Source organism: Balaenoptera borealis, assembly GCF_965194805.1.
Source record: "Balaenoptera borealis genome assembly, chromosome: 16".
NCBI classification, from domain to species: Eukaryota; Metazoa; Chordata; class Mammalia; order Artiodactyla; family Balaenopteridae; genus Balaenoptera; species Balaenoptera borealis.
Genome location: NC_138872.1, coordinates 30,591,171 through 30,607,224, shown reverse-complemented (window position 1 = coordinate 30,607,224; position 16,054 = coordinate 30,591,171). Strand labels below are relative to the sequence as shown.

Here is a 16,054-nt window from a genome sequence, read left to right as displayed (position 1 = left end):
TTTTTCCTTTTTATTGCTTTATTGATGAGTAGTATTCCAGTGTATGGATGTAGCATAAAATTTATCACACTAATAATTTAAAACTCTAAAAAATATTCAAAAGGGGAATTAAAAGACAAAAACACAAACCAGGAAAACTGTTTTTGGTGATTAAAAAAAAAATGAGTTGCTGTTTCTTTTCTATGAAGAGCTCTAACTTTATCAACATGAAAACACTGAGTGCCAGGTCATGGGTGTTCAGAGGATGTGAGGTTAGTTAACAGATACGTGGAAGCACATCAGATGCGTGCTACCATGTATAACAGTAAATTAGTAAATTAGTAAAGAGTAGATAAAAGGTACAGTGAAGTAGACAAAAAGTGAAGTGGAATTGATAATATGAATGTCCAGTCATAGGGGTGGGCTAAGAGGGGAGTCAGATGCAGCCTTTGAAAATGTTTACAGATAGTTTACAACAACATGGTAGGTGCTAATGGTAGATTAAGTTTTTTTTTTGTTTTTGTTTTTAATAATTAATTAATTAATTTATGGTTGTGTTGTGTCTTCGTTTCTGTGCGAGGGCTTTCTCTAGTTGTGGCAAGTGGGGGCCACTCTTCATCGTGGTGCGCGGGCCTCTCACTATCGCGGCCTCTCTTGTTGCGGAGCACAGGCTCCAGACGCGCAGGCTCAGTAGTTGTGGCTCACGGGCCTAGTTGCTCCGCGGCATGTGGGATCTTCCCAAACCAGGGCTCAAACCCGTGTCCCCTGCATTGGCAGGCAGATTCTCAACCACTGCGCCACCAGGGAAGCCCTAGATTAAGTTTTAAAAGCAAGATATGAAACTGTAAAAGTGAATATGATTTCCCAGTACATAAAAAAGGGAAGTCAATGAATGAATAGGAAGAAAAGACTAGAAGGAAAAGTACTAAAATGTTAACTGTAGTTGGAGTTGGGTGATGGGACCTTGGATTAATTTTTTTAACCTTTATTCTCTATTTTTATATTTTTCTCAAATTTTTACTTAATGAACATATGACTTTCATAATGAAATCTTAAATGATTAAAAAAAAAAAAAAAAGGGACTTCCCTGGCAGTCCAATGGTTAAGACTCCATGCTCCCAATGCAGTGGGCCCAGGTTTGGTCCCTGGTTGGGGAACTAAAATCCCACAGAATACAACTAAGCCCATGTGCTGCAACTAGAGAAGCCCACCGCCAAAAATAAATAAAAATTTTAAAGTATATATAAACTAACTTTAAAAAAAAAAACCTTTTCCTCTAAGATCAGGAACAAGACGAAAATACTTGCTTTTGCCACGTCTATTCAACATAGCATTGGAAGTCCTAGCCAGAGCAATTAGGCGAGCAAAAGAAATAAAAGGCATTTAAATTGGAACGAAACAAGTAAAAGTAGCTCTGTTCATGGATGACATGATTTATATGTAGAAATTCCTAAAGATTCCCCACACACACACACAAATTGTTAGAATTAACAAACGAATTCACCAATGTTGCAGAATACGAAATAAACCGATAAAAAAACAGTTGCATTTCCGTACCCAAACTGTGAATAATCCGAAAAGGTTCTTAAGGAAACAATTCCAATAAATTTAACCAAGGAGTTGAAAGACTTAAGACACCAAAATCCACAAAACATTGCTGAAAGAAATTAAAGAAGACCTAAATAAATGGTAAGACATCCCACATTCATGGGCTGGAAAACTTAATATTAAAATAAGATGACAGTACTACCCAAAGCAATCAGTAGATTCAGGGCAATTCCTGTTAAAACCCCAATGGCGCTTTTTGCAGAAATGAAAAAACCCATCCTGAAATTCATATGGTATCTCAAGGGACCCCCCTGCCAAAATAGCCAAAATGATCTTGAAAAAGAAGAAAGTTGGAGGACTCACACTTCCTAATTTCAAAACTAGCTACAGAGCTACAATAATTGTAACAGTGTGGTATTGGTGTAAGATTAGACATGTAGACCAGTGGAACAGAATAGAGAGCCCAAAAAGAAAGTCTTGCTTATATGGTCAAATGATTTTCAACAAGGGTGCCAAGATCATACAATGAGAAGAGGACAGTCTTTTCAACAAACAGTGATGGAAAAACTGGATATCCACATGCAAAAGAATGAGGTTAGACTCTTACCTTACACTGTATACAAAAAAAAAAAACTCAAAATGGAGTATAAGCCTAAATATGGGAACGAAAACTATTAAATTCTTAGAAGAAAACATAGGAGTAAATCCTCGTGACCTTGGATTAGGCAGCAGTTTCTTGGATTTGACACCAAAAGCACAGACAACAAAAGAAAAAATATATAAGTTGGACTTCATCAAATTTTAAAACTTCTCTGCATCAAAAGACTCTATTAAGAATGTGAAAAGCAGCCCACAGGATGGGAGAAAATATTTGCAAATCATTTATCTGATAAGGGATTAATATCCTAGGAAGAGATGATATTTTCAGTTTAGGAGAAAAGACCCTGCACTTCCTATATCTCCTAAAACTGGGTGTGGGCAAGCACATCTATAACTGAATCCCAGTAAACCACGTAATGTGAAAATAACTGGACTGACGTTCACCATATGTGTTCTGACAGTAGATGTGAGGGCTTGTATCATGCATATGGTTTTTCTCAGTGATGCTCCCTCTTTTTCTCTTTAGGATTCCACCAGTATTGTTGCTGCCCTTCTGATAGACTTCAAAAGTTCATTGCTTCCCCATCTTCCAGTTCATTTCTGTGGATCAAGCAATTTTCTGATGATTGCCCTTTTCCCCAAATCCAAGATATACCAGACATTTTACTCAGAGGTAACATCAATCATTATTCAGCAAAACAATTACTACCCTTTTTCCTAGTAATTTAGTTGGTAAGGCAATGTTTCAGGGCTAACAGTGAGGTGCTGAGAGGGAGAGTTGGGAGGGCTGGTGTGAGTGTGGCTGCTTCTGATCTTTTGGGGTCCTGGAATAGTACTCTTGCCATTGAAAGGTGAGAACCTAAAGGAACTGAACAAAAGGCTTTTTAACTTCTAAGAAAAATCTTCTTTGTCCCTTATAAGTCATAATTAGACTCATTTTCCTTTTAGCTACTTTATTGAGTTGTTGGGCCCTACCTACTGGGTCAGAGCTCTCTACCCTACCCCAAAATCTCCCTCCCCATGGTTCATAGGCCCTGCCCTTGCAAGTGGTTCCACTTGGCAGGCTGCACACCATAGGCTCTCAGCACAGATTTTACGAGTGAGGGAGCTCACCAAGAATTATACAGCCTACTTAGAGACCAAGCAGTAGCCAGAGTCATACAAATGGCCAGTCTTATTCTGGTGTAAATGCTTGGAAAGGTGTGATGCAACAGCTTTTGAGAGGACAGTCCCTCCCTCAGGACAGATTCGTAGAACAGGGAAGAGGCAAGAACTGGCCTTGGCTGCAGAGCGGCTTTTAGGGCCTGTCTGTGTCTCCATCTTACTGCCAGCTGGTCCTTCTACCTCCTTGTGCTTGTCCTTTCAGTCTAGGAACCTAGAGATTCTCTTCAGCTACTCCTCTGCCTCTAGGCAGAATTTGCTTGAACTGCTCCTTCTGTCTGGCCCTATCACCAGGGAAGACATGCCCCTGCTGCCAGAACAGTGTTACCTGATACCTTCCTCTGTGCTTCCTGGCCTCTTAAGGAGCAGAGTCCCTGGGAGAAGAACCCAGAAAGAAATTCTAGTTTTTAAAAATACAGAACAGAATTGCTTCAGGCCTCTATTTTTGGAACAAACTTGTTTGTTATGATAGTTTTTCTCTGTACTGACAGTCTAGATTTTCAACAGCCATCAAATCCCCATGTGGGTTCTATATCCTGTTGTTGGGTTTAAAGTGTTCTTTGCTCAAATTCTGTTTTGTTTAGGTCTTCTCCCCCTGGCAACAGCAGGCTAACTCAGGGCTGTCTTTAAAAGTGATCCAGGAAGATGGATTATCTGTGGAACAAAAGAGATTGTAAGTGGCTGCCTTCAGTGTTTATGCTTGCTTCCCTAGGCTGTGTGTGTCTGCTCTCTCTGCAGGATGACTTGTGTTATGTAACATAGGGGTCCTGGCTTCTGAAAGGGCCGACACAATCATTCCAGTGCTGCCAACTTGCAGGTAGCCAGTGCCCTTGGGGAACAAAAGTCAAGAGAGATGAAATCCACCAAGAATCAGAAACCTGTAGTATTACCAAAGGTTTTAGGCCAGGCTTCCTATGTGGGCAAACCAATCATCCGGCATTAATGCCGAATTTTGCTTAAGTCAGTGAGATGCTTGTTGTAGAAGTATTGACTCTGTCACGGGACTTTGGCTTGAAAATATCAGAACAAGTTATGTAACGTATGTTTGCTGTAGAGACATGGAATTCTAATCTGTGAGCCTTTGATATTCCAGACACTCCAGTGCACAGAAGCTCTTCAGTGTCCTGAGCCATTCTGCTGGGGAGAAACAGAGTCCTCTAAAGCTACTCTCAGCCGAACTCCCAGAGCTGGATGGGTGAGCTCTGTTTTTCTGTTTCTGACTTTTGAAATGTCAGAAACCTCAGAGTTGGTGCTTTCTAAGCTCCATTTTCTTTCTTTATAGCTTCTTAAGAATAATTATAAAAAGTAGTAGTGACACACCATATACAATTTTATTCTCTAGAGATATTCACTAAGGTTTCTTTTCAGCAGTGAAATAAGTTTATCATGTGAATGGGCACATTCAGGCAAGGCTGGTGATGGTAACATAATAGCATTGTCTTTCTTTTTCTAGGTTTCTCCAGCGTTTTGCCGTCAGCAGCATTAGTCGGGAACCCGTGATGAGGACCCATCTCCCTGTCCTGCTGCAGCAAGCTGAAATCAACCCTACTCACAGAGTAGAAAATGACAAGGTACAACAGCTCACCAAATAAGCTGGGAATTCATGGGAAGATAATTCTGGTAGCCTGCCCTTAATCTTCAGTGTCAATTAACAAAAGGAGCTCAGGCGGAGTCCCTTTTATAAGACTCTCCACCTCCCTGGATACTGATGTAATGATACACATGAAACCTGCTCTATATAATGACTGTGTACAGGCATCTACATTAACCCCAGCTGAGCCCCATAGCAATGATGAAACCCTGGCATATTGCTGTGCCTTCCCCTTGCTCCTCCAGGTCTTCCAAACTCCTGCTCAGTACTCTCATGCCATCAGCTCTTTCTGGTTTGCAAGGACTTACCTGGCACATTGAGCTTCGTAAGGGGAAGTGTTAGCGAGACCTTGCTAGCACCACCAGGATAAGGTGACACTTTATAAACACTGTCTTCCCAAGAGTGGATTTTCATCTGCTCCTGCTTCACACGCCTCTCCTCTTGACTCCTCCCAACATTTCTTTGGAACCGTATGTCATAATATGCTCAAAGAGGGCATTTATTTCTGCGCAAATCTAGAAGACACTCAGCTGCAAAAGGAAATAGAAACATTAAGCAGTCAGAAGCCTCATTTTTCCCTTAAGCAAGAGTTTAAAAATGAAAATATTATATTTTACATATTTTAAATATTTTTTTAATATAGGTATTGATATTTCATATAACAAAGTGCTACAGGACTGGCCTTAAAGTAAGAGGGTATCTGGCTGTGAGCATGTTTGCTGGGGTTTGAGAGGCTGAGGCGTGGGTGCTGAGGAATGGGAACCAAGATGGAGAAATTTGGATGGGAAGAGTATAAACAGAAAGTCAGTTACATGGAGTACTGCCCACAGGCACAGAAAGGGATACAGACTAAGGGTCTGGTCAGAGGGGAGGAGGGAGAACTGTTTCCCATAAAAGAGGCATCCATAGCCATCTCTGTCCTGATGGGACTAGCTCAAGTGATGAGTGCCAGCAAGTTGAACTTCACTCCAGACCTGTCCCAGTGAGTCTTGTGTACTGTGAAATAAAACATACTTAAAGAAGCCCTTGCCATGCTATGTCACTGACATCGTTATCCTTCAGCAAATGCACGGTTCCTTTCCTCCTCTGCTTGACCCCTTCTTTGTTGGTGAATTTCTTGAGTTGCTTTGGAGTGTCTGCCTGCAGAGGGCCCTGTTTTCATGTGGTCATGTGCCAAGATTAGGAAAGTGCAGCCTGGCACCTCTTCTCCCCATCAAGATTGAGAAGTGCTTCCTCCACCCAGTTTGTTTCCTTAGCTCAGGCCCTGTGGCTTGGAAGGCACAGGCCACTCCCCTCCTTCGCTGAATTTACGACAGCAATTTAGCCTGTGGCATTTTTGTCCCAAACCTCCTTTCTGCCCAGTATTTTCCATTATACTTTTTTTTTTTTTTGTAACTTATTGGGTATAGTTGCTTCACAATGTTGTGCTAGTTTCTGCTGTACAGCGAAGTGAATCAGCCGTATTTATGCTCATATCCCCTCCCTTCTGGATTTCCCTCCCATCTAGGTCACCACAGAGCATTGAGTAGAGTTCCCTGTGCTATACAGCAGGCTCTCACTAGTTATCTGTTCCACACATAGACTGATCTAGTCACAGCCTGCTCCATGGAAATTATTATAGTAACACTACATTGTTGTATATGGTGTTTGCTATGTGCCAGACGCTGCTGCACGCATTTTGTTTACATATATTAACTCAGTTAATCATTACATCCACCCTGCAAGGTAGGTTCTGTTGTGAGCACAAGGTCACATAGCTAGTGAGTGCTGGTGCTGAGGTTCAAACACATAGAACCTGGCTCAAGAAGTCAGTTCTTTTAACCTCTTACACAACGCTGCCTCCCAGTTGAATCACAAACCCACATGGCTTTTCTTTCATGTAGGTAATTATCAGCATTGTAACTGGCCTCCCAGGCTGTCATGCTAGCGAGCTCTGTGCTTTTCTGGTCACTCTGCATAAGGAATACGGCAGGTTAGTATGGCTGCTGCCTTTGCTTTGGGGAAAGGGATTCTATGTCTGGGTCTGCCTTGGCACTGGGAAACCTTCAACTTGCACTGACCTTTGGTGTTACTGGTATCGGCGCAGTGGTCATCCATCCATCCATTCATTTAACACATTTATACCGAGTACTTTCTGTATGCCAGATACTGTTTTAACTGTAGGGGACAAATGAACAAAACAGACTAGAAAATCTCTGCCTTCATGGAGCTTGTATTCTAGTTTGGCAAGATAGACAGTTAACCAGATAAGGAAAACAGTGTATTAGCTAGTGAAAAGTGCTATGGAGAAATGAATGCAGAGAAGGCTATAGGGAGTGCTGGGCTGGGGGAGGGATTCCATTTTTAAATTGGGTACTCAGGAAAGACCTCACTGAGAAGGTGACATTTGAGCAAAGGCCTGAGGAAATGGAGGAATGAACCCTTGGATATCTGGGCAAGAGCCCTGTAGCAGCAAGACCAGCATGGGCAGAGGCCTGGGAATATGCCTGGTCAGCAGGGGAATTCAGGACCAGGGTGGTTAGAACTTGAGAGCTGGTGGATGTGATCCTTCTGTGACCACAAGGGGACTGTGTGAGCTCAGGTGGAACTGGGACATGCTGGCTTAGGCAAAATTGGGGAAATCATTCATCCATCACTTCCATTTGGCTGGCAGATTGCTAAACAACCCTTGCCGACCAGGCTTTTAATAACTAGTTGGTCTACCTCAAAGCAAGGGATCCTGGGCTTCCCTGGTGGTGCAGTGGTTAAGAATCCACCTGCCAATGTAGGGGACATGGGTTCGAGCTCTGGTCCGGGAAGATCCCACTTAGTTGCCGTGGGGCAACTAAGCCCGTGTGCCACAACTACTGAGCCTGCGCTCTAGAGCCCACGAGCCACAACTCATGAAGCCTGTGCACCTAGAGCCCGTGCTCCGCAACAAGAGAAGCCACCACAGTAAGAAGCTCGCGCACCGCAACAAAGAGTAGCCCCCGCTTGCCGCAACTAGAGAAAGCCCGCACACAGCAACGAAGACCCAACACAACCAAAAATAAATAAATTTATTTAAAAAAAAAAAAAAAAAAAGGCAAGGCATCTTGCAGGAGGCCATATAGCAGAATTGAGAAGACTGAAATCACCTAGAAGTTTGGGAGTTTAGAGTGGGAGATTGTGGGGGTGGGGGCAGTGGGGAGGTGAGTTCTGGAGAGATATGGGGAAATATTAGGCCTCCTTCATAAGTACTCAATAGCTAACCAGTTCCTCCCTCATTTCCATTGCTTTTGTTCTGTAAAGAATCTGAATTCTTCACCCTACCCATTATCCCATTATTCTTTTTTTTGACTGTGCCATGTGGCATGTGGGATCTCAGTTCCCCAACCAGGAATTGAACCTGGGCCACTGCACTGAAAGTGCCGAATCCTAACCACTAGGGCCCTAGGGAACTCCCCCTCCCCCCATTACTTATTCTTAGCAAGAATTTTACTGAAAACTGGACTGAAGCCATTTTACTGAATGATCCTTCAGGAAGTGACTGCCTGTTCAGGAGTCTTTCTCGACTCTGAAATCTGTTGGTCATGTGCTTATCTGACCTTTTTTCCTGTGGCAAGGCATTTCCTGCCAGAAGCTCCAGTGGTAGTGATTGCAGGATACAGGGCTCCCCACCCAGCCAGTGCACTCTTCCTGTTTCTGTGGTGCCAGGATTGATTTCTCCTGTATGGGTTCAATGGACAGAGAGTCTGTGGGAGTACTGGTCACATTTGAATCCACTGGCAGAGCCTATGGGCCTGGTCCTCATGCTGAGATTACACTTGCCATTTCCAGGTGGATGGTATACCGTCAAGTCATGGACAGCTCCGAATGTTTTCATGCTGCCCACTTCCAGAGATACCTTTCCAGTGCCCTGGAGGCCCAACAGAACCGCTCTGCCCGCCAGTCAGCCTACATCCGCAAGAAGACCAGACTACTGGTGGTGTTACAAGGGTGAGCACTGGAAGTCTTTTGGGGATAGTGGGGTAGGGTGGTGACCTTGCCATTATTGTTATTTCATGTGTGGCTAACTTGGGGCACAGAACAAACACACATGCATGAGAAGTGTCTGTGTTACACAGATATGCCTTCAACAAGAACTGTTGCCATCCTGTGGCCCAGAGTGACTGGTGAAGATTGCACACAAGTTTTAAGTTTGGCCTCAACATCATAATATCCTCAGAAGGCAGAGAGTTAGGGAGGCGGTTTTCTGGGCAAGATTCTTTGATAATTCTTCTAACAGTAGTGGTCCCTAAGCTTCTTCCTTTGCCACTGAGGCAAGAGAACTTCAGTATTTTCAGTCCTCCCTCCTGTGGAGTTGCAGAGACAGTCCCCACACTCTAGTCTCAAGCCCCATCATCCACGGAATGGCTAGTGCAGGAGGGTTTCCTTGGACCCTCAGTGAGGAGCATGAATAATCCAGTTGGGCAAGGAGCTCCCTGTGAGGACAGTTTCGGAGTGTGTACCACTGCTTGGGGAGCCCTGGCTGCAAGGAGCTTCCCTTGACCTGTTCTAAGAGCTTCCAGGGAGGAAGCAGGCCCATCATCCCCTGGGCCCAGAGGAGAACGTGCCAGATCAGGAAAACAGGGTGTGCTCTTTGCTGCTGTCATTATAGTTGGTGATAAAGAAGCTTTTGGCAGTTCTCACAAAGTGCTTTTGTGCTATGCTGTGTTTTTTTGTGCTCGTAATAATTAGTATTTGCAACTGGCTAATTGTTTCCAGTAGAGAATAGGCCCGGATCCAAAGCCCTGTTTGGTCTCTGGGGTGTGATGGTGAGAACTGGAGGAAAGCCAGGCCGATGGTGCTGCAGTAGGCAGGTGGGAGTATGTGCCCTGCCAGGCCATCTTTCCTCTTCTTTAGATCTTGTTCTTACACCTGCTTTGGGCTTCCCTTCTGTTGACCCTTTTGTCCTACTAGTGGGCTGAGGTTGTGGAAACCACAGAGCCAGAAGGCTAGAAACCACTTGTTTTCCATCGCCTCTAATGGTCAAAGGAATGGGTTGGCCTAGCTTCATCACCTCCTGCTGCTTCTCCAGAGTTGAGAGTCATTGGGGGTGTGGACCTGGAGTCAAATTTGGTAGCTTGACATTGTGCAGCTGAGGTCATTTCCGTCTTCCATTACTTCAGAAAGCATTGTTGACTCCTTGTCTCTAACTGTACAAGTCTGCAAAAGTGCTAGCTGTCCTGGCTGCTCTGGACTGCAGTGACAGTGTATGGCCAGCCCACTTGTACTCTCAGACCCAGTTCTTGCCCAGTCATAGCCCCAGGACACTAGGAACCTCAGATGGATTTCCTGCTGTGGTGCTCACTATGACACCGTTATTACAGGCTGGGCCCATTCTCTTGAGGCTCAGCAGGGAACACATGGCAGCCTCTTTGTAGCATGTCCATCCCCTTGGGGCTGGGCCTTAGAGCCCAGTATTGAGGTTGTTGGTGAGGGGACACCCCAGAGGCTTCTCAAGTTGAGAATTTTATTCCTTGAATGTGGCCTTATTTTGATTTACAGGATTCTGTGCTGTAGGGCAGAGTTTTCTTTTGCCCCTAGAGTGGCCTGGTCCCATTCTACTTACTGCAGCAGGTGGGCAGTGGTGCTGAGCTTTGACATCAAGTGGATTATTAGGTTGTTGTTTTAAAAATTAATGTATTTTGAAATGATAAAATTTTAGGAATGGAGGACTGATTAGTGGTTGCCAGGAGTTAGGGGTGGGAGTTGGGGGCAGGAGGCTGGTGGATGTGGTTATAAAAGGGCAACACGAGGGAGCTTTGTGGTACGGAACTGTTCAGTATCTTTATCGTGGTGGTGGAGCCTACACAGGTGACAAAATTGTATAGAACTTAATACATACACAAATAAGTAAAACTGCGGAAATCTGAGTTTTAATAATTTTAAGGAATTTGAGGGGCTGTATTTCTTCATACTCTGGAACATTGTAAAATTATTCTTTACATTATCTACATTTAAAACAGTATTGCTCAAAACAAAAATTGAATTAATGTAAAACGAGGTAAAATTGTAGGCTTAAATTGCAAATGTAAAATAGAGCCCGAAAGACAATTGTATGGAATATCTGTTGTTTCAAAGGAAAGAAAGTTAAAGCCCTGCTGGGTTTTTCGTTTCTGTTTTGTTTTTGTTTTTAATAAAGAGACTACTGACAAGAAAGAGGCAACACAAAGAGTTAGTTTTTTGCCTTCATCATGCAGTTGGGGCAGTTTAGCCAGAGTGGCCAGGTACAGGCTTCAGCAGCTGGATCAGTGTGCATCCTTCTGAGGTGAGGGCTGCCTCCTGCTGTCTGAAAGCCATGCCCAGGATGGTTATAAGGCAGGGGCTGGGCAATAAGGGAGGGCATTAGCAGGCACCCCATTAACAAGTAGAGTGATTGACACCAAAGACCTGCTGTCTGCCTCAGTGGCTCCTGGCTGCAGTGCCCAGATGCTTCACCTAGATACATTGGCCTCACCAAGAAGCCTGGGGCCTGTTTTTTACTCTAACTTTTTTCCATTAAAATCAGTGAAAATTAATGTAATGCTCTGAAAACTTGTGAATTCCCCAGTCACCCTGTCTAAGGGAAATCTATTGTATTAAAATTGCCAAAATCCTCAGGACTGACTTATAAATGTTTCAGTTCTTTTTTTTTTAAATAAGATTATTTATTTATTTATTTATTTATTTATTTATTTATTTATTTATGGCTGTGTTGGGTCTTCGTTGTTGCGCACGGGCTTTCTCTAGTTGCGGTGAGCGGGGTCTACTCTTCGTTGCAGTGCGCCGGCTTCTCATTGCAGTGGCTTCACTTGTTGCGGAGCACAGGCTCTAGGTGCGCGGGCTTCAGTAGTTGTGGCTCGCGGGCTCTAGAGCGCAGGCTAAGTAGTTGTGGTGAATGGGCTTAGTTGCTCCGCGGCATGTGGGATCTTCCCGGACCAGGGATCGAACCCATGTCCCCTGCATTGGCAGGCGGATTCTTAACCACTGCACCACCAGGGAAGTCTTTTTAACCCTAAGAAATGAGAGTCTCTACAGCTTGTACCAAACATGGAAAGTAAAAAGCCCCCAGACACTTTTTTAGAAGAGGAGGAAAAAGCTGATGCTGAGGAGCAAGGCTAGGGCACTTCACCATGAGCATTAAGGCCATTAAACACAACTACAAAGAGATTTAGGGCCGTTTGTAAGCTTCAGGCCTGCTTACCAGAGTGTTGCTGCAGTTTGAGGGGCTCTCCTAGCATCTAGGACCATCCAGAGACTACAGAACCAGTGGAAAGCACTCCACATGGTCATATACACACATGCCCAGGCAGTGGGAGAAGCCTCCAAGAGAAGCCAGGGAGCAGAGGGCTCGCTCTCTGTAGAACCTAGCACACCATGTTCTCTACTGAAGCACCCACTGCTGTTTGGTCAGGACTGAGGCAGACCTGGGGTTGGGGGTGCTAATGTTGTTGTGTGGAGTAAAATCAAGTACCGTTGTACAGATGAATTGTTTGTAGGAACTCAGGAAATAGCCCAGGCAGGCTGTACCTATCCCCCCAGCCCCAGGCTAAGACCCAGGTCTGTATGATCAGCAAGGCTGCCCATCAGATTTGCCTTTCCTCTGTAAGAATTGACCTTTTGTGATAGGCTGGGTCAGTCAGGAAAATGTTCTTGGAGTGGCCAGGGGTCTGCCTGGAGTTCAGTGTCCAGTTCATTCACCTACCCTGCTTTAGGCACCATTGATTACAGCACCCAGCAACTACCTTACATTCTTATTGTGGAGACACACAATAAACAAATTAGAAAATACAGTGTATGTAGCTGATGTTCAGTGCTTTGGAGAAGAATTGGGGTGGGGGTGGGGAGTATCAAGAGAGAGGATTGCTATATCCCATAGGCTGTATGAAGTCAGAGGACACCTCTCTCATAAGATGCCAACTGAGCAGAGACCCGAAGGGGGTTGAGGGAGTGAGGCTTGCAGACATCTGAGGAAAAGAGCATTACAGGAGAGGGGACAGAGAGTGCAAAGGTGAAAGTATACCTGGCACGTTCAGGGAAGAGCCAGGAGGTCAAAGTAGTTAGATTCAGGTACAGGAAGAAATAGTAAGAAATGAAACTCATCCCTGCAGTGCGGGTCAGATCTTAGAGGGCTGTGTGGGCCATTGTAAGAGCTTTGGCTTTCAGGCTGAGGGGTATGGAAGCCACTCACTCAGTGACTTACCTGATGGGGTTAGCATGACCCCTCTAACTTTTGTGTTGAAAACAGGTTAGGGAGATACAAAGACAGAAGCAGTTTGGACTCAGTGGTAGAGTGGGAGTATGAGCATAGTTATATTTTAAAGATTAAGGAAAAATGGAGTCAAAGAAGATGCCAAACAAACCTTTGGCCTCGCAGCTGAAAGAGTGGAATCTCCTCTGCTGAGAAGGACAAGACCTCAAGAGGAGCAGATGTGGGAGAGTTGGATCAGGAACATATTAAGTTGTAATTGAAAACATCAAATTGGCCCTGGAGGGAGTTCCAGGCAGGAGATACAAATGCAGTTGGTATTTGACATGTGTCTACTGACTTGGAGATATGTCTCATAATCCCTCTTTCTCTTGCCTGCATGTTCTGTGAGACGAAAGGAGAGGAAAGAGCTATTAAAGAAAATATACCAATGCAGGAGCTCCTAACTTGATTAGAAAACACCAAGTCCCACCCTCAGAGCCCCAGGGTCACATGTTCTCTTGCCTGCATGTTCTGTGAGATGAAAGGAGAGTAAAGAACTATTAAAGAAAATATACCAATGCGGGAGCTCCTAACTTTATTAGAAAACACCAAATCCCACCCTCAGAGCCCCAGGGTCACCTGCAGTCTTCTCTAAGGGGAGTGGGCAGTAGGGTTCTTTCTTCCACTCACTATTGCAGTTAGAACTAATGGAACTCGGAAATACAGAACCACTGTGGACTCCAGGGGCTCTAAATCATGAAGTGGGGTGACCCCAAGGAACCCAGTCGCAGTCTCCCCCTTTTGGTTTTCCTTCCACCTTGCTCACTCAGCCACGCAGCAAGCATACCCCTCTTCCCACACTCTAAAGCGCCAATCAGTAAACTAATTATTCCCTTTTTTCCCGCCAGCTACACAGATGTTATTGATGTTGTCCAGGCCCTGCAGATACATCCAGATTCAAATGTCAAGTCCTCCTTCACCATTGGTGCCATCACAGTGTGCGTGGAGCCCCTGAGCTGCTACATGGAGCACAGGTACATACTTAGGACCACCTCTGGCCCACAGGGTGTGTTGTGTTTAAGTGTACAGGAAGCAGTTTTCTCCCACCTACCAGTAGGAGACACATCTTTATGTGTGTTTATGTTTTGAAATGCATCAGTCTACCTTATATGTAATAAATGCCCAGTTGTCATTTGATTAGTGCTAGGTCCTCAGAGCTACTGTTTGGACTGGCAGCTCCTCACCACTTTGTGCACTGAAAAGTCACCCTTCTAGGACAGTGGGACTTGAAATAGCTTCTCCCAGAAAAAAAGAATGCCTATGGCAGGCTTTTCTTTTCCTCTTCACTGCAGGGGAGGGACTTTGTGTCCCAAGGCACTTGGAGTACCTCACAGATACTTTTTCATGTGGTTAAGCCATCTTAAAGCATCTTACCTCAGTTAATGACACTTATTCTCATTACAAACAGGTGAAATTTTTTTTTCTACTTTGGAAGTAATATAACAACAACAAAGAAAATTGAGTATAATTCACTCATAATCTCACTCAATGTTAACTATTATAATTTTTGTGAATTCCTTCCTGGTCTTTTATGTGCATGCTTTTTTACAGTTGTGGTATACATATAATTTTATATCCTTCTTCTTAGGTTAACATATAGACATGTTATGTAAGTGAACATATATATGTTCCTGCAATTACAGTGGTAATTACATTTTGATTGGGTATGTAATAATTATGTGCATGTATGGACATAATAGTCTTAACCAGCTCCCCACTATTAGTCACATAGGATGACTCCAACTTTTCACTATCATAAATAATGCTATGAGAACATCTTTATCCATATAAATTTCTCAAATTTCAGATAATTTCCTTAGAATAGATTCCTCAAAGATATATTATTAATTAATTGTATGATAGTTTTATTACTCTTTATTCATATTTCCAAATTGCTTTCTGAGTGGGTTTTGCAGTTTATACTGCCCCAGTGGTGTCTGGAAGTACCTATTTCATCATGAGAGAAATCCTCACTGGGAAGTTTCAAACATTACAGTGTCCCTTCATAGAGCTATTTGACTTCCTCTCCCTTTAGCCTAGTAGAATGTATCCAAGGTCTGTAATCATGTGGTTTTTCTGGCTAGTCCATATTATTATCATCTCCTGGTAACTGATTGATCTATCCTTAGATCTTCATCTGAAAAAGCTCCCTGCTTGAGTCCCAAGTTGATATCTTTAGACTTCACATAGAATTTACATTAGAAGTTACTTCCCTAGTCACCTTAACTGATCCCAAGAAATGTCTTCACCATTCTCCCTTCTCTTTAGCTCTGACCTAGGTTCTGCTCTCCCATAATAAAGCTAAGGTGGTCTATTTTTCCTTCTGCCTTAGGTTAGGTTATTGTAGTGAATGCTGAGCATCCCCATTCTACTTCAGAATGCCATATTGAGTCTTACATGCCACTCTTTCTACCATCCATGTCTCTTCTTGTTCTGAAGTTTTCACTTAAAGATGAATGAAAGCAGAAGGGGGTCTAACAGGGGACTAGACACTACCAGAGATATTAACATAGAAAGGTAAGAAAAGATAGTAATAAACAAAGAACAGACAAAGGTTACACTCTAGACAAGTTCTCTTCTACACCATCAAGAAAAAGTTAAGGAGAAGAGAAACTAACAGGGTGGTAAGGGAAGAGCTCAAGGAAGAGATATAAAAGGTCTGGGGAAATGGGGAGGAGGGATCTTCCTGGGGTAGTGGAAATGTTCTAAAACGGAATTGTGGCAATGGTTGTACAACTCTGTAAACAATTTACTAAAAATAATCATTGAATTGTACACTTTAAATGAGTAAATTTTGTGTAGGTTATAAATAAAGCAGTTAAATAGAAAAGATCAGGGGAAAAGGAATTTAGCTGCCAAAAGCAGCTGAAAGATAAACTGTTAGAGTCCTAGAAAGAAAATAAAAATTTCACTATAGAAATGAAAATCTCAAAGCAGTGAGA

The 16,054-nt window shown here is 43.5% G+C and overlaps 1 protein-coding gene across 3 annotated transcripts in view; it reads left to right on the top strand.

The window, feature by feature from the left end:
- The window catches only part of DNAAF9 (dynein axonemal assembly factor 9), a 148,742-nt gene that overhangs the window by 101,794 nt on the left and 30,894 nt on the right, over window positions 1–16,054 (top strand). For all 3 annotated transcript variants that reach the window (XM_082359004.1, XM_082359003.1, XM_082359002.1), the window contains 7 exons: window positions 2,654–2,800; window positions 3,873–3,961; window positions 4,382–4,483; window positions 4,742–4,859; window positions 6,763–6,851; window positions 8,678–8,836; window positions 13,961–14,086. In XM_082359004.1, coding sequence (XP_082215130.1) covers window positions 2,654–2,800; window positions 3,873–3,961; window positions 4,382–4,483; window positions 4,742–4,859; window positions 6,763–6,851; window positions 8,678–8,836; window positions 13,961–14,086 — 830 coding nt within the window. The remainder of the gene's footprint in view (window positions 1–2,653; window positions 2,801–3,872; window positions 3,962–4,381; window positions 4,484–4,741; window positions 4,860–6,762; window positions 6,852–8,677; window positions 8,837–13,960; window positions 14,087–16,054) is intronic.